This window comes from Chaetura pelagica, unplaced genomic scaffold, assembly GCF_000747805.2.
Source record: "Chaetura pelagica isolate M959 unplaced genomic scaffold, ChaPel_1.0 scaffold737, whole genome shotgun sequence".
NCBI classification, from domain to species: Eukaryota; Metazoa; Chordata; class Aves; order Apodiformes; family Apodidae; genus Chaetura; species Chaetura pelagica.
The window spans coordinates 174,816-200,818 of NW_009953813.1; the positions used below are offsets into that span (position 1 = coordinate 174,816).

The following is a 26,003-nucleotide window of genomic DNA, read 5'->3' on the forward strand; positions in this document are numbered from 1 at the left end:
ACCCCCTCTCTAGGACTAAAGCCATAGCAGCAACACTTACCCAGGGTTCAAGGACAGCAAGGAGGAGAAGCATCAGAGAAAGCTGGAACAGGCAGGTAGGCTTATATGCTGTTGATCTGACCCATCTGTGAGTCCTTTCTAATTAAAGCAGGGCTCACAGCACAGCCACACACACAGCCCTGCTGCTAATTAGGGAGGGCTGAGCACTGACACATTAACCTCCTAGTCTCAAAACATTAACTTTACCAGGTGTAATATCTTTTAGGTGACATAAAGGTTAATAATCTGCATCCAAACAGAATCCAGCTCAGTAAATACTCAATTAACTGGGCTCTATCAGAGGCAGCAGCAAAACACGAGGTCTCGGGTGGCTGAAGGGAGGTCCCAAAAAGCTGGGGGTGCTGAGTGCTGGTGTGCACACCCACTGTGGGGCACCTGTGAGGAACAGTCAGCAGAGCATGCAGGAGTGATGCCTTCATAGGGAGTCTTGTGCAGGCTCCAACACTGGCAGTAGCTGGGCTGAGGGAAAGTAATAAACTGAAATAAATAAAAGATTCTTCAGTGTTGACATTTAGCAAAACAATTTTTTTCCAGCTTTCCTCCTTTTCAACTGTTCTCCAAAGCTTCTGTTGTGTGAAAGTGAATTCAAAGCAACAATGATTGGATTCAAGCTGGATACAGTAAAATGGAAGAGTTTTTTTCCTAACTTTTCATCTCTGTTTTGCCCTTTGCCTTCCAGAAGAGGGAATTCGAATAGGGAAGGATGAAAAACAGAACAAACAAGGAATAACTGAATATTCAACTCATCTTAAACATAATTGCCTCATTTAGCATCATTTTGTTGAAACTCAGGAGGAAATTACTTCCTTTTCATACAACAGATTGATACATTTAAAAATATGGATCTAAGAAGTGCTTACTTTTATTCTGACCAACACAGCAGCTAGAACAAGTGGAAATGGGTATCATCCCATTCTCACCATAATGCCCTGACCCCATGGCACTGGGTGTTTTGATGGAGATGAAGAGAGAAGCCTCTGCAGCTCTTGGAGCAAAAACAGCTGCAGGGGCTCAGGGTGCTCTGCAGGGCTCAGCCACTTCACTGAGCTGTTGCTATTTTAGCTAAAAGCTCTTTATTTTTTCCTCCACAGCTGAACTGACACAAAAAGCATCAGACACATTTGTCATCAATAAGACATCAAGCATTTTTTTCACAACTAATGTTCCTTCTGAGTCTTACTCCCTCCTTCCTTGTCTTACTGTCTTCCAGGTGTTCAAGTTCCCCCCTCTGCAACCAGCTAAAATGTCCTTATCTCACCCTCCTTTTCTACAACCATTAAGCTTCACCTTCCCCCTTTGGAAAATCTGCCTTACCTTCTCTTTCACAACCATGTCTTCACCAGGACATCTCCTCTGAAGTTACTGCATATGCACGGGAACACGTTCAGCTCCAGTGTCACTTCAACCTCAAACATGGAACCTCCAACCTAAACTCTCAGCTCCAATTTATTGAAACTGAAAATATTCTTGGAGAGACATAACACCAAGCTAGGAGAACCAAAGAGATCATCCAGTGAGACAGGAGAAGAATGAAAATAGTGTTTTTAATATCATTTACAGCAAACTTACAGTATGTATTTCACATCACATATTTCTAAACTGCTCATCTGGAAAATATAAGCTGCAAAAATACAGAACACAGTACTCAAAATATATCGAGCATGTGGTTTCTCTTTCTTATTTTTTCATTTTTTATTTTTTTTTAATCAATTGTACAGTGAAACATTTCCTTTTTCCAAACCAGGTTTTGGTTTATTTTTGAAGTGTTGCTAAATATCTGCAAAATTATCAGCAGGCAAACCAGCACACTCCAAAGACCTTTTTGAGGACCACTTTCCTTTGGGCACTGTAGGAAAAGACCAACCTGCAGCTGAGGCAGGGGTAGAAGCACCAGGTCCCATAAATGCTGCTACAGACCATCTCCTGAATAACCTTCTTCACATACAACCACCCACCAGCTGCAAACACTTGCCAGAGAAGTCCTGAGCCTCCAGAGCCTGGAAAAACTCTCACCAACCCAGTTAAGAGTTGCAGGGCACGTGGTGGACCTGCCTCACTGAAATGCATTAATTCTGTTGTTATACTATAGAGAAACATGAGGATGGAGAAGGGAGTGGGTTAAGGAACAAAGTACCTTCCTACTAGTCTTATTAGCCAAAGAAAAAGCCTCTCAATATTTGCCAGAGCCAGAGAGGGGCCTGTTGGTTAAGGGCAGGAGAACTTTCCCAGTCTGCTTTGAATTTTAACCTCTCAAGTTTGCTCAGCTGTAGCTGCTGCTATGGGGTCTCAAGGGTGGAGAATTACCAGGTTACAGAGGCAAGGCATATGCTCCTGATCAACCTCTGCATCAGGAAAACAAGCAAAGAGAAATCAGCCAAACTAAAACTTTGCTTTTCCTCCACCATGAATGAAGCCTGGCCCAGGACTGGCTGGGCAGCACCGTCCATTCTGCTCACAAAACATGTCAATCCAAGAGCTGCTTTCCTCCTGCCCCCACTCCCTCCACTCTGGCTGATTTTTACATGGTACTCATATCTCATCTATACTGAGCAAAAGGAGTTTTAAAATAGTCTCACTGCCAATTTCCCATCTACTGCCATTTATGCATTTCTAGCTCACACAACCACAAATGTCCCCATCCCTGCAATTTGATGTACCTACATCCAGCAGGGAAAAAAACAAACATTTCTGCAGACTGCAGCTGACTTGTATCAAAATCCTAATGAACACCACATTTATTGTACTTTATTTACATGGCAATCACGTATAATACAATCCAATACAGCGTTCCATTGCAGTGGTAGGCACTATGGGTTTTAAAAGGTCACAGCTCTTCCCCTGCTCCCATCCCCACCCCTCCCCCCTACAGACATGGTACCAAAGCAAGCCAAGAGCTCCCTTTTGCACTGTCCCAGCTCTGCTGCACCTCTCCACTGAACCCTGCTGAGATGGCTCCTTCCCAAACATAGGTGATGGGAGATGCTCTCGTGCTAACACGGATACTCCCCAGCCTTGGTGGTCGTAGACCATTGGCAACCCTTAACATCTGTGTAGCCTCTTCACATTGTGAAGGCAACGTGGGGCTGTAGGCAAGCTGTACCCACTGAAGACAGCTTGTGGGCCACCTGTTTTAATCCCACTGCATGTAAGACTTCAGGAAAACAGCTGTGAGACTTCAAGAGGGATCATTCTCCTCCCATCAGGCTGAAAGCGTCGCAGGCAAAGAACAGGGGTAATTTCTTCCTTTCAAGTTCACACGATTCGAGTTGTGAGGCACTGAAAACATCACACTGAGATGCAGTTTACATTGAGGTGTAAATGCACTGGTGTTTGTGCAATGCCACACAGCAAAAGAAAAGGGGTTTGAAGATATGTGGCAGGCAGAGATGACTTTTGCTGTCCTACCAACTGGCAATTCAATCAGGAAGAATGAAGGGATGTTAGGACATATGTGACTGATTCCCAAGAGATTTTTGCTGCTGATCTAAGAGCTGTGCAAACATTGCAAATAAAATTTGCACCACCTGCTTCACCTTAAAACCAATTTGGTTTTGTCTGAGTTCATAACCTTTTCATGTTTGCTCTTGGTAATTACTCAAATGAATGCATTAAGTGGTAGGAACACTGGAAGAGACTGAGAATTTCAAGCATCTGTGAGAGAATATTCCTGGAAAGTGAACTATGAAAGGGAAGCCAGCCCCTTTGGCTGTTCTGGAGCAGTGTTTGTCCAGTGGCACTTTGCCCACTGGCATTGAGCAAGGAACCTCTTACTCAATCCCTAATCACATACTTTTGAACTAAGTATTTGTACCGATGAGAAAATTCCAGCCTAGGGAACTCAGGGAGCAGAAATATCCCTCATGGTTTCTGTGGCCAGTCAGAACAAACCAACACACAGGAATTATAAGAAAGCTTTTCCAAAGCTCCAGACCACAGATGATATGCAGAAACAACCTTGCAAATACACTGGAGGCATTTTCTTGGTTTTCTCAGCAATTTGCAAGGAAGAAACAAAAGGGAAAAATCATTTATGAAATGGCTAGAAATTATTTGCTGAGTTGGACTTGACAAGTTCCTTATTGCTTTCTGCCATTTGCAGACATCAACTGTGTATAGAGCAAGCACAGCACTACAGCCTGTCAGGGTATTGCTAATAATTTCCTTCCTTGGGTGTGACACTCTGCTCTGCCACACTTAATCTGAAGTAAGTGGAGGAAACATCACAAACTCGTAGTATCCCAAAGACCCCATCCCTGGAGTCACTCCATTCGTCAAAGAGAGACCCAAGCAAAGTTTTGTTAAGAGAAACAGCACGTACATTGTACACAATCCTATGGATTGTCCCACTCTTGCAGCCAAATGAATGGATTCCTCTGTCCATGTGGCTTCTCCTGAATCCCCTGTGTCCTCTCAGGACAGAGGGATGCTCACAGTCAAGCAGCTGTGACAAGACTGAAGCTGAAAGAAAAGCACTCTGCTCATACTCTGTCAGAGAAAACACAGGTATTGCTCCTGAGGAGACAAAACCTCCTTCTGCTCCACTGGATTCAGGAAACAGACAATGCCCTAAGATTTTACTTGACATTGCTAGTTAATGAAGAAGAACCTAATACCTAAGAACTGCTGAAAGGCCATTTTTCAGTGAAGCAATTATATTAAGACTCAGATTGGCTAGAAATTAATAGCAATTATAGAAAACATCATTTGCAGCCTAAAATCAATAGATTTAGTGTATAAAACCAGAACAAACTACAATATTTTGAGCCTGTGTAATACAAAGTGAGACCTGCTGGCATCTCAGGTAAATTTAAATGCCAGTCAACGACCCCAAACACCTCACATTGACTTGGTAAAGCCAAGCTGTGCTTTGCTATTGGGAGGAAGGAAGAACCATGGCTGGAGAAAGGAAGCTGCTGGTCAGTTTGGAAGAAATGTCCACAAACCATGGGGGTCAGGGAGCTAGGGCAGGTAGGTCCATCCAGCAGCACTGAAGGGTGGAAAATTCTCACAGGGACTCTTGGAGGCTCAGCCACAATGCCCTGGTTGTTCCTTTCCTTCTTGGCTCAAATCTCAACAATCAGGTAACCAAAGCTGAGCCTGGCTCATGTCAAAGGCTCCTATCACACCATAACCTGTCTTAATAAACTGCTGCCTATATTCACACCACTTGTACCTTGGCTGCCTTGTAGGGACAGGACAGGATCATGTTGGAAGGAAAGGAGAATATTCAGTCTCATGGAGTTGCTGCCAACAAAAAAGGCAAGTCACAGCAGCAGCATGGGATGTTAGGAGAGGTGAACTCAGATTTAGGAAAGAAAAGCAAAAACTCCTAAAGCAAAAGGGAACAGGTCAGTATTATTGCTTATATCCAGGGATGCTCTGCCCTTCACACAGGAAACCTGTGAACTTTGCAGACATTAAGCAGATCTAGAGATCAACCTGCTTCTCTCTGCAAAAATAGTTCATGAGAAATTAGGTGGATATGTGAGCGTGGCTGTGTCTAAAGGCAGAGTGAGAATAAGTCTGGAAACCCTTGTGAATAAAGGAACAAAGCTGTTCTCACTTCAGTCCAGTGAAGCATTTGCAAGTCGTTCATGCTGACAATTCCCCATGTTGCCTGCCAAGAGTAAACCACACATCACACCAAGACTGTCCAAGTCTTAAGAAAATATTAAGCCAAATACATCCAGATGTGAGGAACTCTCACACAGCAGCAACAGCCATGACTGACACAGGGGCTAAATCTTCAGCTGTGCCTGTAGCCTTCAGGTTGTCTGGAGCAGAGTGAAACTGCTGGTTACAGGATGGAGTCACCTGGTCTCCCCAGACCTTGTTTACTGAGAAAAAAATGTGTCTGACTGAGACATGAAGACAAAGCTGAAGTACTTTGCCTCCAACAGGCCTTTGATGAACACAAAACTCTGATGGGGACAGGAAGGACTCCAAATCTCCTTCATGCCCTTATTTTTAATTATTTTTCTTTTCAAGTAGAAAATGCCAATGCATCTCAGCCATTTGGAAATACTCCAATCACTTTCCAAATGTCTGCAGGCCATCAGTTCAGTTCTGAAGCATTTTGAAGCACAGCTAACTCAGCTAATTGAAGATAATTCCTCTCTGCATCTTTCCTTTTTCACCTTCCCAGCAAGGTGAGACCCAACTGAGATTAATAATAGCAGCACTAAGTAGTTCAGTGCATTTTGCAGGGGTATGGCAGCGTGAGGCCCTCTTAGTTGGATTCCTAAAGAATGGAAGGTTGTCTAGATAATTCAAACTATGGCCTTTTTGGTCCCACTGTACAGCCAAGATGTGCTGGGCTAAGTCAGAGAAATGTAGGATTTCAAGACGTAAAAAAAAGAAGGACCTGAAAATGCATCCTCTTGTTTGACAAAGATGCAAAGAAACCAATGGGAAAGAATCTAGTGTTATCTGCACCAATTTTAGATTGGGGTCCCCTTCCGAATCCACTGGGGCTATGCCGAGGTGGGATCTGTGCAAGGGAAAGGAAACCCCAACAGGAAGTCATGCAAGGCAACCAGAGAATCCCATAGAGACTGTTAAATCCCAAGTAGTTTGTATCTCCAACACCTCATTCCCTAGCAGCCAGCCATGCAGGGAACACAGTGCTTGGAAATGTCAAAAGAACATTTCTGCTGAGACCTCGGTCTCAGCAAAACCCTGAATTTCAATGCCCCTGATATATGGAGAAAAAAATTCCAACATTGGATCTGGCTAGCACAGCTCAGACCATGCCCCTGCTTCTGTTCCTAGGAATGGGCATTTTTCTGACTCCATCCTTGCTCTTAAGTTTCCTGCACAGTTAAGGCAGCAGCGGGATGGAAGCAAAGTGCCGACAGGCCAAGGCCCAGACTGCAATTTGGGAAGAGGAAGGATGTCTGAGACTCTTCATTTGTTATTCTACAAGAAAAAATGGGTTGCAGGCAAAACTGGCTTGTGGCTTTGAAATCAGAATAAACAAGGAGCCTGCTGGGATGGATGAAGGTTTTGGTCTGTGTGTTTCCTTTAAACTAAAGCTCTGTTCTTGAATCTGTACCAAAGCACTGACAGTGAAGCCCTTCATGATGCAGGCATCTGATGCACCCTTAAGAAGAAAAAAAAAGAGTGGGATGTGGGGAGAGCTCTTCAAAAGTCGCATTATCAAAAGAAATAAACCAGCAATCATGCAGGGATTTTAAGTTACAGCTTAAAAATCATACAAGTGACCCCATTCAACTCTATCTCCCATACATAGCAAGAGAAGAGATGAAATAATAAAAAACTATGAAGTGTCCTGGAATCCTGTTTCTATAACTCTGGTCAAAGGGGATTTTTAACTGTACTGACAAACCACAGCTCTTCAACACTGGGAGTTTGTTTTGCATCATGTCAGTATGCTATTGTCCTTCACCTTGGGCTTTAGGAGGGGAAAAAAAAAGAGAAATTGTGAAAGGGGTTACAGAACTTCAAGCAATCAGGCTTTCAGAAAGGTTCTATTCTGGGACATTTGTGTTCAAGTCTGAATGTGTGTGTATAGTATGAAATTATCAGCTAACATTTGAAAAGACAGCAGTCTAAGTAATAAATTTTCAGAATGAAGAGAACTGTACAGAATGATTTCAAAGGCTTATACTTGACAATTATACATATTTTATGAGACAGTTATGCACCTTGTGCCTTTTTAAATTCACTGTTTTATGGATGCAGTATCTCTGTTTTAGCAGACAGGATATACTAAACCAATCTACTGGTCTAATAAGCATCATTTACCACCCATCACAACAATGGCACTGCATAGCTTAATAACTTCTTTTTTTCTTAAACTCCTTCATTAATCAAGTGATTCTGAACATGGCTGCAAACCAAGAATCAAATATATGCAGTTACAATATTTGTCAAGTATTTGGCACAGTGGAGTTTATTTGATACACTCTTTTTTTTTTTCTTCTTTTTTGCCCTTAATGTTGCTGAACATATAATGCTGTGCATAAATTACAGACACATATGTAAAGTCAGTCAAGTGGAAGCAGTTTGATATCCCACACCCATGTTTCAATGCCTACATAAGAGTAAAGTCTGCTAAAAAAGTTGTTGAACATGAGTGACAAGTTATTAACCCTCTGCAATTGTGCCAGCCCTGGGGTGTCCACTGCCAGCAATGGACAAGGGGAAGATCAGCCCCTCTGCCAGCTGCATGGAATTGATGTCCAGCATTTGATTCAACATGCCAGGTTACTTCTCTAAACATCTGCAAGTTCACAACGGCTTCAAAATACAAACAAAAAAAGGAGCTTTTTGATTATGTTGCTAACCCTTAAAACCCTTCTGACATTTAGTCCATTGGATGGGTCTGGTTCTCAGGTAAAACTCATCAAACACAACCAATTTGTATTGCTTCCCAGCAGGAATGTTTTGGAAAAGAAAAAATATGCATGCAAAATAAACCTGACCCAATGCTTCTGGAAATCAGATGAAAGTTTCCCCATTAGTTTAGCAGGCATAGATAAGACTGCATTGCAAAAACAAAGCCAGATCTGCTCCTGCATGGATATTTCTTGAGCATCTGAATGAAAATTTCAGAGGTGCTCAATGCTGGTCACCCTCTGCTCCCATGACCCAGCCTTCTGCAGGAATACTATTTGCACATCTAAGGGCAAAACATGGCCTCCAGGAGGGGAGATTATTCCACCTTCCTCACATGGCTTCCACTGAAGTGAGTAGAATTTCCCAGGTGAAAAAAAAATAAATAAAAAAAAAAATCAATTGTGAGGGTTGCAGGATTAAGGTCAGTATTCCTTTCATCTTGTACACACACACACACTTTAAAGAAAACGTCCACCACACAATTTCTAGATTGCAAATTATATATATATATGTATATCTTTAAAAACTGGAGAGAACATAAACAGCCTCCTCATATTTCTATATATATATGTATTCACTGAGTCACATAGAATATGAAAAATCTATATTATGTAAATCTTCATATGATCTATAATTCTCCAATTGTTTTTATAGAGACACAGTGCATTTGTTCTCTTTTTTAAAAACATATTATGTGTCTTCATTGGCTTGGTAGCATATTAGAATGAAGGCGAATGGATAAAAAATGCAGAGGATTCAAGAAACCCCTTGAGTCACATTGTGTTTGGGTGAATTAAACAGGATCCTTCCCCAAACTAGCATAAATAAATCCTCCCTATGGAAAAGTGTCAGCGATTTAAGGGTTAACAGAGATTTGAAAATAAGTTAAGGAAAAAAACTTATTAGAGGGCCACACAGACAAGTATTTGGAATTCATCCCCCTTTAAAAATGACAGCACGTTTGGCAAGTGTGAGCAAATGTCTTGAACTTTACTGGGTTTGAGAGATCTGAGCAGAGCTCTTCACAGCCAAGCACGAAGCTGGAATCTGTGAACACCCTCGGCTGGAAGGACTCGGACACCCTGACAGCACCGCGCGCCACCGGGAAGGTTTCCAGCAGCTTTCAAGGTATCTGCCGTGGACTCGTGGCTGGTGATAAGTGTGACTGGTGGAACAACTCCAGCACCACTCCCTCTTTGCCATCACAGAGTGCAGGGGGTTCGAGCAGCACCCAAGCTGCAGGGCTCCACGTACCCCTGGGACCCTGTTGGCATTGCTGTTACCACCTCACTTTCTCTGTGCCTCCTGCCCAAACCTGCCCATCTGCCAAGCTCTCTGGTGAACCTCTGCAGATGCCCTTCTTGGAAGCTCGTGCTGTCACCAAAGGGGCTGGTACCCAGCCACAGCAGCTCCCTCCTTTCTCCAGCACCCTGCACGATTTCACAAGTGATCCCGTCAGAAGATGTTGTTCTCAAGAATCCTGGCTGGGTCTGACTTTGAGAAAAAGGCAAAAGTTTCCTGTGTTGCTGTTGTTGTTTTGCAGTTGTGTTTCTTCATTCTCACGCTCTTCTGTTTTTTTATTAAAAAGGACCCTTATTATTAATACAGTTCACCCCTCCACAGTTACTATAAAACAGACTCCATATTTTCACACCACTCATGATCTTCAAGGTTATAGATAAACTTTGTCCTATGTGATTGATTTGGGGGCACTGAGTCCCGCCCCAGATTGTCTAGGGTGAGAGTAGAGGCAAAAAACTCACTAGTGCTGAGACCACCTTCGTGGTTCTTGATGTATCTTTTATAGTTTTTCCTCAAGCACTGCCAGGTGGTTGTATATAAGATGAATGCAAAAGACTTGAGGGCTATAGCAATGCTAACATACAGGTATCTATAGACCACGTTGTCGTACAGCGCACAGGCTCCTTGCTCGCCACAGAACGTGCTCCAGAACAGACAGGTGGAGTCGATTCCAGCCCCAAAGATCAGTGGAGGTGGGATAAAACCTGTCAAAAGAAGAGAGACAAATCATGCTTTTATGATCCTTATGATAAAGAGAGAAGATGTGATTGCACTGAATAGAGAGGGCACTTTATCAAGGTTAATGGTCCCAGCTGCAGCCTGTGCTTCTCATTTTTAAGTTCTAAATCAACCTAAACAAAGTCTGTGGGTGAGTTTTAGCTTGGACTCCACATTTATGGAAGGGACTCCTGCTGATATCAATATGCAGGGATGATTTTACTCAAGTTTAAGTGGCTTTTATTAAGCTTCTTGTCTGCCTAATGAGACTAATGAGTGGAGGGGTAAATGAAAGAGGAGGACAGCCTTGCTGTTTGCTCTCTTTAGATACTGGAAATTCTGCACTCTGGGGTGTTCACCTGAAGGATGTCATAGGACTCCAGCTCAGTCTGAAATCAGCTGGGGCACTGAGGTCTAGGTTTGGACCTTTCCCTGACACAGGAGAAGGCCTCCTCTGGGTCTATGGAGAAGAAACTAATACATACCAAAGATTGAATCTGAAAAGAAGGAAAAAATTCAGTGCACCATAAAATGAAATATAACAGCAGGATTCTCCCACAGCCACTGCAGCTAACTACTGATAAGTGCTTCTCAATCATAGTTTGCAGCAGAGCTGCAATCTTACAGCAAAGTAATCACTCCAATCTAATTTAACTAATAAAGGCAATGTTTTTCTTCTCTACTTTTCCCCATCCTACAGGGACATTGTAGAGGTCCCCTGTTTCACATTACCCTGACAGTAGCTAGGACATTCACTTTCCAGCTTTGCACTCCCCAGCCAACACACATGCACCAAGAGTGGATTCAGAAGAAAATGTGGATGTTCTACATATGGAAAACCATTTCTCTTCCTTCTGCTACATTTACGGGGGAAGGCTGGAAGTGGATAAACACTGGAAAAAACCCTGATTGATAAAATCATGACTGTAGGTTAAGACAGCAAGCACAGGAGAGCATCATATCTATAAAACACAATAGCAGGTAGGCACAACATACCCCTGGCAGTATCACTCCATTCACAGGGGCTGTGATGCCTGAGACTCTATAAATACATGTGTAACCAAACAGGCACAAAGTCTGCAGTTTCTAGACAGAAAAGTGTTTAATCTTGGATTCAGTTTCATCATTAACCTGGATTTCCAGGCTTAAAAAAGGTATCTTCCTTCAGCTTGTCATGAACAAAGTAGTGATATTCATGACATGTATCCTAAGACTACAAATAAATTAGTTGTCTTCACTGTTCCCTGTGGTAGGTGAGATGTCTTTATTTTATTTTGTCAGTGACTAGAGCTCTGCAGATTTTGTTTGATCTTCCTTATATATTAATAAATGCAGGTGTTAAGAAAGGCTATATGGGCTTTTGGTACTAATTTTAACCAGGCATTAATAGCACAAATGTAGCACATAAAAACAGATGATACAAAAGCAACACAATTTTTTTCATCAGAAACACTAGTTTCAGCCACCACATCTGAAAACCTGGTTTTGTTCTGGAGAAAATGTCAGTGCCAGCTCCCTATTTGTCATTTCAAATGACTGGAAATTCCAGACTAGGCTGGTTCTGCTTCTAAGTAAAAAGATGCTTTTTCTGTTGAAACCTGTGGACAATCACACATTCAACCTGGAATTTAAAACCAAGCAAAAAGACTGTGCTGCTGAATGCAGCTTGTGTGCCCAGTGCTGCACTGGTGCTGGATGCCACCTCAGGGGTAACATCCAGACATGGCAGTGATCAAGGAGACAGGAGCAGCACGGTTTTTGGAATAAATGAAAACTGCATTTAAATCACAATTTTGAGGTGTGAGACCCTCCCTACTCATTGATATAAAGCTTTGGATTTGCATAGGCTGAACTTCAGAGAGAGCTACCATCCCCATCTGCTGGCTTCAGCTGGCTTTCCAGGTTTTCAACATAATTTGGCCTGGAAATTGCTCTGCATAAATACTTGAGGAAGGACCTGCTTCACTGAACTCCAAAGCTACACCGATGTGAATGCAGGCATGGATGTGGGAAACGTAAAGAAAAATATTTTAAAACCTTTTAGCAACCAGTGTTTCAGGTCATCTTTACAAAAGGGGAGGACAAGAGATTCAGAGGAATGACTCAGTGCCTAAACCCTCTGTGACATGGGAGTTAAGGGGTTGCACTGCAGATTGGAAAGTCCTTCTTGGAGAGAAACACTGTGGTTTTGTCACATTGGAATAAGAGAGAGAAACAACATGGATTTGTAGGAAAAACAAAATCATGTGCCCTGGTAAGCAGAGTGTGCTGAGATGCACAGTGAACACCATCCAGAAAGGATGCATCCAGGATCCAAAACTCTTTGCCATTCCAGACATTTCCATTCCAAATCTTTGGCTCCAACAGCATTTCTTTACACTCTTCTCCGAGAAACTGCAGCAACACTTTTATATGAAGACACTGTTACACTGCCCTCTCACAGCAGAATTCCTGTGGAATGAGATAATATATCCAGGAGGATACCAGGAGAGTTCAGTCGAGTTTCATGTTATTACAGTGAATATTAAAGAGATTCAATCATGTTTTACCTCTTACAGCAAAGTGTTGCAAAAATTTCAGCTATATATATATTTCATTGCAGAAACTGTAGGGCTGTATAAAAAAGCTGCTTCTGTCTTACTGAAATCTATTAGCTAAGATTGCACCTCCGGGTCTCATACCTCCTATATTTAATACTCTCCTTTGGTTCAAGAAGCAGCTATTATCACTCTCCTAAGTCAAAGCTTAAAGGTGAACAGAAAAGCTTTTAAAATAAATCAGTAGAGCTATTCTCAAACCAAAGGTTGTTAAAGGCAAGATTTGGATACCCTTGCTCTTATTGAAAAGTACCTTTCTCCTCATTTTCTGTGGGTTCAAGCTACATTGCTGACATGCTTCAGGATGTATTGTCTTTTTTCATGGGAATTCCTTAGTGTCAGACCAACACATAAAGATTTGAGTTTAAATTCTTACTATGGCTTCTTTATTTAAAGGAAATAAAACAAACCTATTCAACTTAAGCATCCATGTCTGAGCCTGGTTTTGAAGGCATCCAAGATGCTGCCATCTCAGGAGGCTTCTTTCTTTTTTAAGGAAAAGAGAAAATCTCCCCCGTTTGGTAGTTCTTCATTTAGAAACAACAGCTCACAGCCCTCCTCCTTGCACACTTGCCTGCTGACACTCTGCATTTAGACAGCGAGAGCTGAACACAGGCCAAAACCCAGGAGCAGCCCCAACAGCTGAAGAAAATGCTTGAACCAGAGCTCACCCAAGCCAAACCAGAAGCTCCCCTTTGAGCTGTGTGAGCTCTGGATAAGGAGCTCTGTGACTGTAGCTACTTCACCAAAAGCAATGGAAATCTAATAGGCTTTACTGTCAACTGGTGTGGGACCACCATTTCCTATGGGGCTAATGGGGAATAGGATGTCACCAAAAAAAAGTGAATGAAGTCACTTGTTAAAAGCAATGTATGGCACCTTGGGATTTTTGGTCCCTTACTTCCCACTGCCTTGTTGCAACCTAGGAGATAGCATTTGCCTCTCCAGCTTATTCCTTTGAGATTTGGGGGGGTCATGCAAGGAAGGTAAATAAGTAAATTCCACCCCCACAACACACAGAAAACTTGTGCATGAGATGGACCCACACAATGACAGATCAGAGAGGATTTTTTCCTGAATCATTAAGACGAATGAGCTGAAATGTAGGAGCTTTAAATTAAGAGCCATCTCTTCAAAAAGGGAAAAAACCCTCCACTCAGAAACAAGAAGCAGGAGAGTAACAGCCCAGTGTAGACATTTAATTCATATATAAAAAGCACCTACTGTTCCAGAGGAAGAGCCATATGCATTTTAACGAGATATTCATCCACAGGAGGATACAAGGACTTGGGCTGTCTCATTCCATTGTTTCCCTTTCCAAGAGACCCACAGGAAGTGACAAGCACACCATGTCATGCAGGTTCTGTCCTTCAACTGAGGATGAAAACACATATCCCTCTCCTTTGGCAAGCTGCTATACAATAGTAATTTTGCAAAGCTGCTGACATGTTAATAACAGCTATAGAAGAATAACTGGTTGTGTGGGACCAGGGCAGAAAGAGACATTTCTCATGCAACACTGCATTTTCTTCCATTTGCACAATTCATGTGGCAGGAAAAGTGCCTTCAGGAGCCTTGATGAGATATCCTCCATAGAGAGGGCTTGGACACCGTTGCCTCAAAACCCACTCATTACAAGAGAGTAGACATCAACCTTTGCATGCTAAAAATACAGTTTTCTGTGAGGGAGGAAAGGTTGGGAGAGAAGAACATGAAATGTTGGTACATACCTAGCAAACGAAGAAGCAGGAAAAGCACCCCCAAAGCATAAGACTTGAGTTCGGGGCTCACGGTTCTACAAGGAGGGAAGGAGAAAGTGAAATTGATTCATGTTGTTCTGCTTTGATTAACACACCCCGTGGCTATTCTGTGCTGTCAGCCAAGATGCCACCACCACCTCTTCTAAAAGTCATTAATGGGGTTTTTCTCCTCCCTTCACCTGAACTGCCTGAAGCCTCAAAAGTAATTGCATCAGTGGCAGGTTCAGGAATTTAGCGAAGTCATTAATAACAACAGCTAATCTTGTAATAGGATGGGGAAAAATGAAATTCCCATCCCTGTAAATAATAATTTACAAGCTCTCCATCATGTTTTCAAAGCTCCAGATGTTGAGAGTTGGTGAGAGAGAAAACTTTTTATTCTGAGACTTCCCAGACTAAGGGGAAAAAGAGACAGAAGGATGATGAACGAAAAGGCTCAGTCAGCCTGTTAAATCAAACCTTCCAGTGAGGATGTGCTCAAGAAGACTCGTTTTCATAGGTAGAAGGGCATCAGCATGTGATTTATTATTCTTTTTTTTTTTTTTTTTATGCTAGGAAGACAATGGTTGTACTGCCTTTTACTATGAACACAACCCACTCTACTGCATGAGTGTTATTGTTCAAAGGTGCTTTAAAAAATAACTCATGGCTTTCTAATTTCCTGAAGGATGTTACTGGCTAAAGTTGTCTTCTTGGGGTAGGGTCAGCAAAGCCTTTGGAATTTCAGAAATCATTAATTTGGTCTTAAATCTTATAATAGCATTTTATTTCCCACAGTACATAAAGGCTGGGAAAGCAGGACAGTGATTCCTGTATGAATAGATTCATCACACAGGGGAACTTAAACAGTCTCAGCTACCTCTTCCAGTAGCTTCTTACAGAGGTTTGTAGTCAGCACTGCTAGTGACATCCATGCCACCACCCATGGTGGCAGTGGTGCTCCTCTGCATACATTGAAGGGGAGTCAGGCAATACTGATGAAACAGCCAGGAACAGCAACAGGTTTTAATTTAAGAGAAAACCATTCTGATCACCTGCCTTCACTACCCTGGCCAGGTAACACCATAGCATGACTCCTGCATGAAGCCTCTGACCAAGTTGCCACCTGGAGACATCTCCTTTTCTCACTGACTACAGCAGTGAACAAATGGCTTGCCTAGACTAAAACATCTATTTTGTAGACACTGAAGTTAATTTTAAAATCAACTACAGGAGCTGCCAATGACACTTGTCAACTACCATGGACAGCAGGGACACACTCATATGCCAAAGCTTTCTTTTAGCAATACTAGACATCACTTGCAAGGGAGCATGAGTGGTATATGGTGAGTAGCTGTTCCCTGTACATACTAGTGGCTATCAGTGATTCTGAGGGGACTGCAGTTACTACTTTGGGTGTGTGAACTGTTTATTTCCTACAGCTGTGAGTGGAATGTTTTTAATATTCCCTTGCTTTTCTTATTTCCTTGTATTCTTCCTGGCTAGCAACTGGCTTATCTCATTTGAAGTTGACAATAGGATGTCTCTTTTCAGGATCCTACAGGTGCTGGCAGCTCCCCTGAGCAAAGAACTCTTCAAACTTCAAATTACTTTTGCCACAATCTTTATAACAAGAAATTTGATTTCCCTTTAGCTACTGTAGATGCAAAGAGAGAAAAGAACTCGTAGTGGAATATCTCATTTTGTATCCTGCAGGGAGACATGCCCTCACTGAGGAGTTCTGTCCGAGATCCACTCAAGACTGTGTTTCTAATACAGACCTTATTGATTGAATGTTATTGGAATTTTCTAGGCAGAAGAATGGATCTGTTACTTTTGCCTCTGGTTACTATTTTCAATAAGTGACAGCCCAGACAGATAAGTAATTCTGGATAAAAGTGGTTTTAGATATATGCATATATCATAAGGTGAAGATATATGCATATATCATAAGGTGAAGATATATGCATATATCATCAGGTGAAGTGTTCCATGTGTCTGGAAATAACACAAGGTCAGTCATTTCAATAAGCTACTTTCCCCCATCTATTCATATTGGCTAACTCAGAGTTGTCCTTCAGACTTTCAAGTTCCTTCTGTTCTTGGACTTGGTCCAGCGTTAGAGAAGTTAAACTCTAGCCAGGGAAGTATTGACCAAAGGCTGCCTTTGCTGCAGCCTTTCATTCCTCCACAGTTTGTAAGATCTCCAAGCCATCTCTAGAGGTATCTTATTAAGCCAGTAAATACTGAGAACACGGGCCTGCAATTCTGCCCCTTTCCTGATGCAGCTGTAATGTCCTTACTACCTGGACTGGAAACCACACTTCTGTATCTCCCTTCCCACGTTAACCCCAGCCTTGGTAAGAACAAGGCTGCCACCTTCCTTTGCATCACCCCTGCAGGGATCTTCTCTGCTTGCAAGCCCAGTCACACCTCACTTCCATTTCACCAAAGCTGTATTTGAGCAACCCCTGCATGTTCCCTGACACGAGGCCAGGGCTGGGTGAGGGCCCCCCGGCTCCCTCCAGTCTCCCCCGGTCCCTCCCACCCCGAGAGCAGGTCCCAGCCAGCTCATGGGCTCCTCCCAGCATGGGTCCTACCTGATGAGGATGATGACAGAAGGTGTCTGCGCCATGGCCCCGATCATGCTGCAAACACACATCACGCAGAGGAATGTCAAGAAGGCCTCTTCGCAGCCGGGACTGGGGCATTTGCCGGGAACGACGGTGGCATTTTCGGCAGGGACCGAGGTGAGGCACGAACAGCCACTGAGGTTCTGTGAAGGAGCACAGGGGTTCAGGAGGAGCAAGAGCTCTGGTCCCCACCACCTGCCCTCTGTAAGGAGGGCTTGCCAACAGCAACTCGGAATCCTCTAGCAGTCAATTAAGTAACTCCTAAGTGCTTGTTTGGGGAGGGATTGGAAAGGATTTCAGACGCGTGTCAGCTCTGCTGCACGCAAGCAGCAAGGGAGGGGCTGTCCCTTGGCTTGTTTCTTCTGCTCCTTTCAAGTCTCTTCCATAAATGTCACTGCAACAAAATTATCACCAAGTTATACCCCTTTGGAGGAGAATAAAGAAACGATCTGTATCCCTGTGACAAGGAAGATCCCCAAATTATGGTTCTAATTACTTTGTTATTTACCTCTGTCCTCTTGGCTGTTGCAATTAAACTGAAGTACGTTAAAAGCAGGTAAATCTACAGCTCTGTTGGTGGCTGCAGGTTCAGTGCTTGCTCCCAGTACCTGGAATTCTGGGAAGGAGCCACCCATGATGGATGCTGCAGCTCATCAAGAGCTGAACTATCACAGATTGGTGGCACAGACACTGCTGGACTCAAGTGCACTACAAGCTAATAAATGACATCTGGTTCAGAGGGATTTGTGTTGAGCTAACAGCTGAAGTCAGGCAAGATAAACTTTATCAATATGTGATCACAAGGAGGGCAAAACTACTGCATTTTTCTTTGATCTCTTCCACAAGAGCAGAATGTGAAAAGAAGCTTCTCCTGCCAGTCACAGATTTAGGGATTTATATATTTTTTTATTTTCCAACTTGCCCTCCTGAATTTCTGAGTGGAGGATGTCAGTGCAATTAAGGCACACAATACTACCAAGAAATCCCTTAACGAATACAGAATGAAACAATCATAAATGATTCATGGCTTGTATTCATCAACCCGCTGGGTTTGCAGGTCACATGTTTGTAAGAGGAGTAACACCATAAAATAAACCACTGAAAAACAACTAAATCACCTCCCCTTCCCCCCTGCCACATTCAAGCTGAAATTCCTTTGCTTTTCTGCTAGAGTCCCCCTTAGGACCATCCAAAAACATACTTTCTGGTTCACTGCCTCGAAAGAGAAGGATCTGTAGGGACACTACTCTAGCCCTTCTGACACCAATATCTTACTTCTGCACAGGAGTCAAATTATTTTCTTCCAAATAAGTGCACAGAGGGCAAGAGAGACTGCACTGCAGAACTCCAGGGGAGCTGGAGCAGACAAGCAGGTGCCTTTCCGGCTGTCAAACAAAAATTAACATAACAAATTTCAGTGCTGTGAGGTAGAAGCTGCCACCTGAAGGCTTTGAGATGGTGATGATTATCATCACTGCAGTGGTGTTTGCACAGAGGCAACAGGAATTTGTAGTTCTTGGCTCTTAGTGCAGTGCATTGCCAGCAACCAGCCTGGACACGGCCCTGTGGATTAAAACTCAAGTCCAGGAAAGTACTTACCTGCACTGAAATATCTTGGCACAAAATTCCCAACATGCAGAACTAGCTGCTTATGGGCTCATGCCCATGGGCTCTCATCAATAAAGAGAAAGTACCTTTTTCTGGCAATGGTGGGACAGATTCTCCTCCCACTGGTGTGATTTCTTACAAACCATGAGGCAGGACCCCAACTCCATTGCCTGAAACTTTGCCCCTCACTCTGCTTTTCTGACTGTTTTGCACCAAAACAGTGTTAACAGTTTGTACCAACTACATCTGCTTGCTTAGTGCTGCACCTCATCTTTACCTGGGAGATCTTTGATCTTTTATTACTGACAAACTATACAAGTCTCAGACATCAAACAAGGACACATCAAAGGTGGAGTTTCACCTTTGTCCTGTGGAGAGGCAATTCTTTCTATCCGTGCCAAATTGTTATAGATTCTCTTGTCTGCAACCCCACTGCATTCAATCACACATTATCACAGCCTTCCTCTGCCCAGTAGCTTATACATCCACATTTCTGTGTGCACGTGAAGCCACACAGATGCAGAATTTGCACCTTCTAACTGCTGAGTTTGGGGTAATTATCTAAGCAAATTACTTATGTTTTTAATTACTCAGTGTTTTAAACCCTATCAGAGCCAGGAAAGGGGCAGGTTGATATTTCAAGTGCAAAGCCATGAGATGCCAGCATGGTAATGCCAGGCTGGAATTCATGTGTCTCCAGACAAAAGAAAGACACAGAGAAGCAATGGCATCAAACCAACAAGATGCACAACTGAAGGCTTCATGCTCAAGGGTCACACTCAGGAATGGATTGGAAGAGAAATTCCTGAGGGTGCCAGAGCTCAAAAGAAAAAACTAACTGAGGTAGACATTGCTTTTAGAAATTGTTCACAGAGGAAAAGCAGAGTGAGGCACTCAGAAACATCCAATGCAGTAAAGTTAAATAAAGCATTCAGAGAATTTTATGTCCCAGTAAAAAGCAACCCTTGGCTCATCACAGGCATATAACATTCACAAGACCCTCTAGACAGGTCATTACCTGGATTATGGGTTTAAAACCTGGTTTGGCAATTTGGCTTTGCCTCAGAGCCATTGCATGGCCAAACTGGTCCATAATTCTTGATAATGCCCTTTCCAGAGGAAGCTGTTGCTTTACTAATTTGTGTTCAAAACTTTGCTGCAAAAACCCCACAAAACACAGGGATGAAAAGAACCCTGAGATGATGACGAAAAGGCAAAATAAGAAAGAATAAATAAGAGAGAGCGTGAGGGAGAGTAAGGGTTTTGCTTAGAGGTTTGCTCTTGCAGAGCATGAGGTCAGGCAGCTGCAGACTGAGAGGGCAGAGGTGAATTTTCATTACTGTGCTCCTTTCAGAGGAGTCAGAGTTTTGCCCTGAGCGAGGTCACTCCCACACTCCAGCCACAGACTGCACTGGCTGTGTTCTTGCTAAGGGCTCCATGAACAGGTGAGACACTATTCTGTGTGTTCTGTGCAAGCTGGCTTCTTGTTAAAATGATTGTGTTGCCACACCAGGTGTTGACTGTCTCTTGTTGGGAGAGAAGGTAGGAGGTAACACCTTTGTATGTACCACACACCCATGGAGTCCCTTGCAGCGTTGCTGGAAGCATCTTGAAACTGTTCCATTTCTAAGGGATGCCTACGCCTCCAAGGCTGGAGTGGGAATTGGGGAGAAAAGAGACTTAAGTAGGATGAACTCCCAGGTCACCCGGGCCAGGCCGTGAGGCTGCACTTGGTAGCAGTGAGCTTGCACTTCTGCTCACTGGCACTTGCAGGCAGTTTAGAAAGGGAACTTTGATGTCTCCTCACAAAGGAAGGGTGAAGCCATGGAGGGATAATTGCATGTGGTGAGTGTTGATGTCCCTGCAGCTGCAAGTGGTCACTGCAACAAAGGCTGACCTCCCATGGTGTCCACACAGGCATCATGTGGAGCACCTCAGGAACCCCACCTGTCCCCACCCATGGCAGTGGCAGCACTCATAACCCAGAAGACATTAGTGTTTCAGTGGCAAAAAATGGAAAGCAGGCTTTTAGGATAATGTTAAAAATCTACCACATCTTTTTTACACAGAGGTGATTACGTCTTGAAGAGTTTTCTAAAGGAAATAAATTCTTAGATATTGAGAACTGAAAAATGCAGAATGTCTCTGGATGGAGCCTCTGCTCCCTTGTGATATCTGCTCTTGTCACTGCCTCAGAGCAAGGCAGGGAGAGAGAAGAAAGAGGAGTGGGTGGAAAGCTTAAACAAGGGTGAATTGAACCAGGATCTTGATGTATGTCTAGGAGCCAGATTCAGGAAAAGAGCAAGAGAAAAAAGAATGTAAGGATTGGGCAGGTGGAGACGCAGGGAGATGGGGAACTTCAAGAGAAAAGAGAAGCTGATCCCACAGCCCAGGCTAGTGAGCTCTCATGGAGAACGTGGGTTTTACCAGTGGCAAACTGTGTAGATGTCCTCTAGTTCCTCTGCAGAGGAGAAAGACCAAAGAAGGAGGAGGAGAATAGGAAATCCCATCCTGCTTTGTGGGTGATCGTGGCAGACTGCTGCATTTACACCACAATGTGAAAAACAGCAGTGGCTCAGGCCCACTGCTGGATGTAAATGAGCTACTCTACCAGGTACACTAACCTCACACACTTGCTCTCACAGAATCGTTCCTACAAGCAGGAGCTCCTGGGACCTGCCCACTCACCGTGCTGCTGCAGCCAGCAAAGCAGGCAGATAAGTATGTGATCCCATCTGCCCCACAGACTGGAGTGAAGGAATCAGTTTGGCATTCACAGTTGTTATTGCAGGGGGAATATGGGTCCAGAGATGAGGTTGGAGTTGAGCTGGAAAAGAAATAGGAGGAGAAATTATATCAGCCATCAGTGTAATGGTACCGCCCAGCTTTTCCCATCAGGGCCACACAAAGATGGCTTTGAAGTGGAGTAATTACAATTATCTTCTAAAGAGCTACCTACTGTGCATGTAGAGAAGCACCAGAAAAGAAAACACAGAGCAACTGTCTCCAAGTCCTGTGAATACTACAGGGCACCATGTGCCTCACGTCTCCCATCAAAAAGGGTCTGGAGACACACATACACTCTCTTCACCATATCTGAGTTTCCAGGCATCTAAAACCTGGCTCTACACATTCTCCTCAGGCACTCAGATCACCATACAAAGCAGTGTACATCCTTTGCTGCCAGGAGAAACTAGACATTGTGGTGGACCCAACACTATGTAGGTGACCACAGGTGCAGAAGTAAGTTTGGCACCTTGTAATTCAGTTTGAACAATTTTAGTAAAACTCCAGTATCAGCTACAGGTACTCAACTCTCACAGCAGTGAGTGGCATGAAAACCTCCCAAAATAAGAGCCCTATATGATCTTGCCTTCTATTTGGTTGTTGTATATGGTTGTCTAAGAACCAGCACTACCTGAAGGCTGCTTGACAAGAACAATAACATTGCATTTATATTGGTAAGGCTGTTTGAGATCCTGAAACTCACTTGTTTCCATAGGGAACAGTAACCCCTGCCACAGGTCCTGTGTCACATCCCAAGAACAGGAAAGACACATAGCAAGCTGTGGACACCAGGTTCACCAGCATGGCCATCCTGATGGCTCCCAGAGCAGACAGGCTGAGCTTCTTCACCAAGAGGCCACCCAAGAATATGCCCAGACACGCGCAGGGGATTGCTGTCATTCCTGTGAGAGGAAAAATCAGTTAGTAACAAGTGTGAATGAGGCTCAGCAAATTACATTATTACAGCTTGCTACTTTCCAGCAGAAAGATCTGTGCACTGTCACGGGGAGACCATGTAACGACCAACTGCTGGAGTAGCACCAAGCTGGTGTTGCCCAAAAAGAGAGGAATGGATGCTAACAGATATGCTACATTGCACAGAGGAAGCCAGATCTTCCAGTTCTCATCCACAGTGGAGAGATGCCAAAATCCCTGAAATTGGCGTACCCTACCCTAAGCAGCAGCATCTCTAATGCTTCCTTGCAACAGTTGGCAGACAAATAAAGTATAGAATTTTCTGAGGTCTAGACGAGGCTTTGGATGAGCCGTGCTTGGTGTACTTCACAGTAGTCTGGTTTCAAAGATTAGCCAACAGTCACATTTGAAAAGATGAAGTTTTTCCAAACCATGCAAAAACCAGAAGATATCAGTAAGTTCAACAGGAAAATAAATAACTGCCAGGAGAGCAGCTTGCAAGCTCCTTATTTTGATATTAAGATTCACTCATTTCACGATGTCCCAGTTTTTGACAGATCACTGCCAGCTGCCCATCTGGCGAGCTCTGGTTGCTGATCATCCAAGATCAACTCACAGATACCTTAATTGGGTGCTGCTGCGAGAATGGCTGTCATCAACAAATTGCTGGGCCTGCTTGGGAATGAGCAGCAGGAGAAAACAAATGAAGAACCTGCCTGTGCATCAGTGTCCTGACAGGGAATGAATGAACATTGGGAAATGTATATATGGGAAACTGCAGCAGCATAATGTGGTCAGAGAGAAGGGGCATTTGAGAGACAACCAAGGTGTACTAGTTCAGGCATTTGAACTGCTGACTGCAATCCTGTCATGTCCTGTCCAATGGGAAAGGAGGAACAAATAGGAGGAACAGGGTTTCTTAACCCAAATGGAGGTGGCCTACAGAACTCTGAGATACCTAAACCATAAGACAAACAGTTCGATGAGCAGTCCTATCACTTAGCAAGCAATTGCAGTCTTGGGCAATCAAATGGCCCAGTTTGGTTGGGATTTCTGCTGCATTTCAGGGCCATCACAGACTTTCACAGCCTGGCTGCATCATAGCACTTCTCCCAAAGGGGCTTGGTTATAGGGGAAGTGATTTCAGCAGGCTGCAGTGGAAACTGGAGTCGAGGAGAAAGGATGCTGGAGGTCCACCCTGGGTTCTGCAGCCCAGGCACAGCTGGAGCCTAGCACTCCCACAATCAGACACATTTCTAAATGTTGGGCAAGTCACTTCTTGGGCAGCCCAAGCAGTGAGACTGGTTGCACTTACCAGCCATGCTGAACACTTAAATGCTTTTGGATGCTGATATTTGGTGGTCCCTGTGGTTACTCACCCAGGAGCTGGTTGGCAGATGAGGTGGTGAGGTTGAACTGCTGCTCTAGGTACTTTCCCAGGAAGGCTGCAAAGCCAGCCACCACTGCAATCTCCATGCAGGCTGCCAGGATGATGCAAGTGAAGACCGGATTGGAGAGCAAGTGCTTAGTTACTTTGGGGATCACTAGAAGAGAAGAAAAAGGGAGAGGTGTTTTTGTGTGCTCTACTGATGGTGCTGGAGGTGCCTTGGGGTTCTGCTGCAGGACAAACTCATTTAAAATCAGGAGTACTTTTCTATTCTGCACAGACAAGCTGGTTGAAATGTGGCACAATCACAATGAAGTGAAACAACAGAACAGTGCCATCTAAAGATTCAAATACCAGGAGGGTGCAAAAAGAAGTCACCCATGTTGCACCTTACTCGCATCACGCTTACATCTTACAGATGATTTTGAAGTTCTGAAAGATCAGTGTTTTCCAATATTGCTTTTGTTTCCCCATAGGAAGGTCAATCAAAGCCTAGTGTTCTTTTTCCTTGGCCTTTCCCTCCCTGCTCCTCATGAACAATGCTGAGCCAGCCAATGGGGGTCCTGAATACTGTACTCAGCACTGCACAAACTCTTGAAAGCTTTCAGACACAAGCTAACCCAGCTCACACTTGGCCTTTCCTTCTCCTGCCATCCAAATTTGCTTTATTTTCTTATTCCCATATAACACTGGCTTGCTTGCTGAGGGGCAGCTTGTGGCACATTTGGGTGTCAGCTGAAATTCTCCTGCTTAGCCTGGGACCATGGCCACCACAGGCACAAGGAACCTCACGTCTGGGATAGGCACATTAGCCAGCACATTCCCATAAACCAGAGCTCCACTAGCCAAGAGACACCTTCCATGCAAACCCAGCTTTTGAGCCTACAAGGGTGGAAGAGGACACACTGAGCTATTCACTTTGCAAGATGCACACACACTTTAGTTTCCCTCTCCCTTCCTGCTCCCTCCTGAGCCATTAGTGTCCAGAGTCCTCTCCAAGCCCGTCTCTATTTCAGATAAGCAAACATGAGTTACCTGACAAGGGGAAATCTGGCTAATGAATCAGATAGCCCATTTTCTACTTCAGCGAACATTTTAATTATTGCCGAGATAACACAGCTTGAAGAGCATCCCAGTACAGAAGAGAACCTTGCTTTGTCTCAATAGCTGATGACTAATTTCTCCCTGAATTAAATGTGAAAATCATTAAGTTTGAAAATTACCTCGCTGAAGTGTAGTGAAGCCTCAATGGACCCCTATTTGCATTTTGAAAATCCATCCTCCTCATCCCCTATGGTGTACCAGGGTCTGGCAGATGACAGATTGCTCTGGTATTGACTTTTGTTTTCCCTTAGAGCTTTTTTTGGTGCAAAATCTAACTGCACTGGCCTCATAAAGTGAAGGCACAGCTCTTTGTCAAGGGTCTACTTGGGTTTCTTTGGTTCTTTCTTTGGAGGGGTTGAGCAGAAAGGGTTATAATTCAGTTTGACCTAACCTTTTTGGAAGGGGCCGCTCCACAGTTTCTTGTCTCTTTATGTATAAAATCTTTTCTTGTGCTGCAAAAAAATTCTTCCTTCCTGAGGATTTGCTGAACATAATGGAAGTTGCAGGAGGCATAGTACTTTTTTAGAAGAATGAAAAGAAAAAAAAAAAAGGTAGAAAAAAAAACCCTGGGAGGGAGGAACGGGGGCGGGGGGATTCAGATGTAGATAGATCTCAGAAGACACCTGCTGACTCCTTCAGTTCTTTCATGGCCACCTACAGAATTTCCCCTTCTTGCCAGGAAAAGGAGGGAAAATGCAAAGGTGGACTTGGCAACACTGAGCTTGAAAAGCCATATTTAAGGTATTAATGCCTGTTGTGCCTCCTGAGTTCAGTTTGTTCGAGATTAATGGAT

General features: G+C 43.7%; 1 protein-coding gene across 1 annotated transcript in view; it reads right to left on the reverse strand.

The window, feature by feature from the left end:
- Positions 1–9,711: 9,711 nt before the first annotated feature.
- The window catches only part of SLCO3A1 (solute carrier organic anion transporter family, member 3A1), a 134,246-nt gene continuing 117,954 nt past the window's right edge, over positions 9,712–26,003 (reverse strand). Inside the window, exons 6-11 of the mRNA XM_010001307.1 lie at positions 24,099–24,263; positions 22,508–22,706; positions 21,706–21,844; positions 17,377–17,552; positions 14,768–14,832; positions 9,712–10,427 (exon numbers count right to left, since the gene is read on the reverse strand). Of these exons, the coding sequence (XP_009999609.1) occupies positions 10,048–10,427; positions 14,768–14,832; positions 17,377–17,552; positions 21,706–21,844; positions 22,508–22,706; positions 24,099–24,263 (1,124 nt within the window). The 3' untranslated portion in view covers positions 9,712–10,047. The remainder of the gene's footprint in view (positions 10,428–14,767; positions 14,833–17,376; positions 17,553–21,705; positions 21,845–22,507; positions 22,707–24,098; positions 24,264–26,003) is intronic.